Source organism: Volvox carteri (assembly GCF_000143455.1).
Source record: "Volvox carteri f. nagariensis unplaced genomic scaffold VOLCAscaffold_408, whole genome shotgun sequence".
Lineage (NCBI taxonomy): Eukaryota > Viridiplantae > Chlorophyta > Chlorophyceae > Chlamydomonadales > Volvocaceae > Volvox > Volvox carteri.
The window spans coordinates 3,524-4,179 of record NW_003307937.1 but is presented as its reverse complement, the minus strand read 5'-3'; the positions used below and the strand labels follow the sequence as shown (position 1 = coordinate 4,179).

Below are 656 nucleotides of genomic sequence, written 5' to 3'. Positions count from 1 at the left end.
GCGTATGTCAAACGCGAAGCATACGCGCATGTGTAGCAAGGCGATACGCATGCGATTCCATATTGCGATTCGTGCGTGTGGGGAGACAATGCGTAAAGCAATTCGCGTCCACTCGCACATGAAACGCACACAGTCCGCAAGGCTATTTGCATGCGAATGCATGTTGCGTATCATGCGTATGAGGGCTGATTGCGTAAAGCTTAACGCGGCCTAACACTCACCTTACGCACACATTTCGCAACGCATTTCGCATGCTAATACATGCTGCGTTTCATGCGTATAAAGGCTCATTGCGTAAAGCTTAACGCAGCCTAACACTTACCAAACGCACACATATCGCAACGCAATTCGCATGCAAACAAATGTTGCGTTTCAAGCGTATGAAGGCTCGTTGCGTCAAGCTTAATGCGGCCGAAGCTAACACACAACAAGCACACACGATTTACCTTTGATGAATCGCAAGACATAACAATTCACATGCGATGTTTTATGTGTTGGTCGCATACTCAGTTCGTAAACCTTCACGCAGTCTCATGAGAGAATAACATGCTTGGCAGCACTCAGGGGGGGCTTCCGCAAACGAAATCGCATCAGGCGCAGCCCTACATCGCACAACGATTCATCATACCATCAACTAGATGCCAGAAAGGTGGCGG

General features: G+C 48.5%; 1 protein-coding gene across 1 annotated transcript in view; it reads left to right on the top strand.

Annotated features, from left to right (window-relative positions):
* Positions 1-214, top strand: part of VOLCADRAFT_101146 (uncharacterized protein) — a gene marked incomplete at both ends in the record, with an annotated part of 5,238 nt that extends 5,024 nt beyond the window's left edge. The window contains one exon of the mRNA XM_002959599.1: positions 134-214. Within this exon, the coding sequence (XP_002959645.1) occupies positions 134-214 (81 nt within the window). The remainder of the gene's footprint in view (positions 1-133) is intronic.
* Between the last annotated feature and the right edge of the window lie 442 nt (positions 215-656).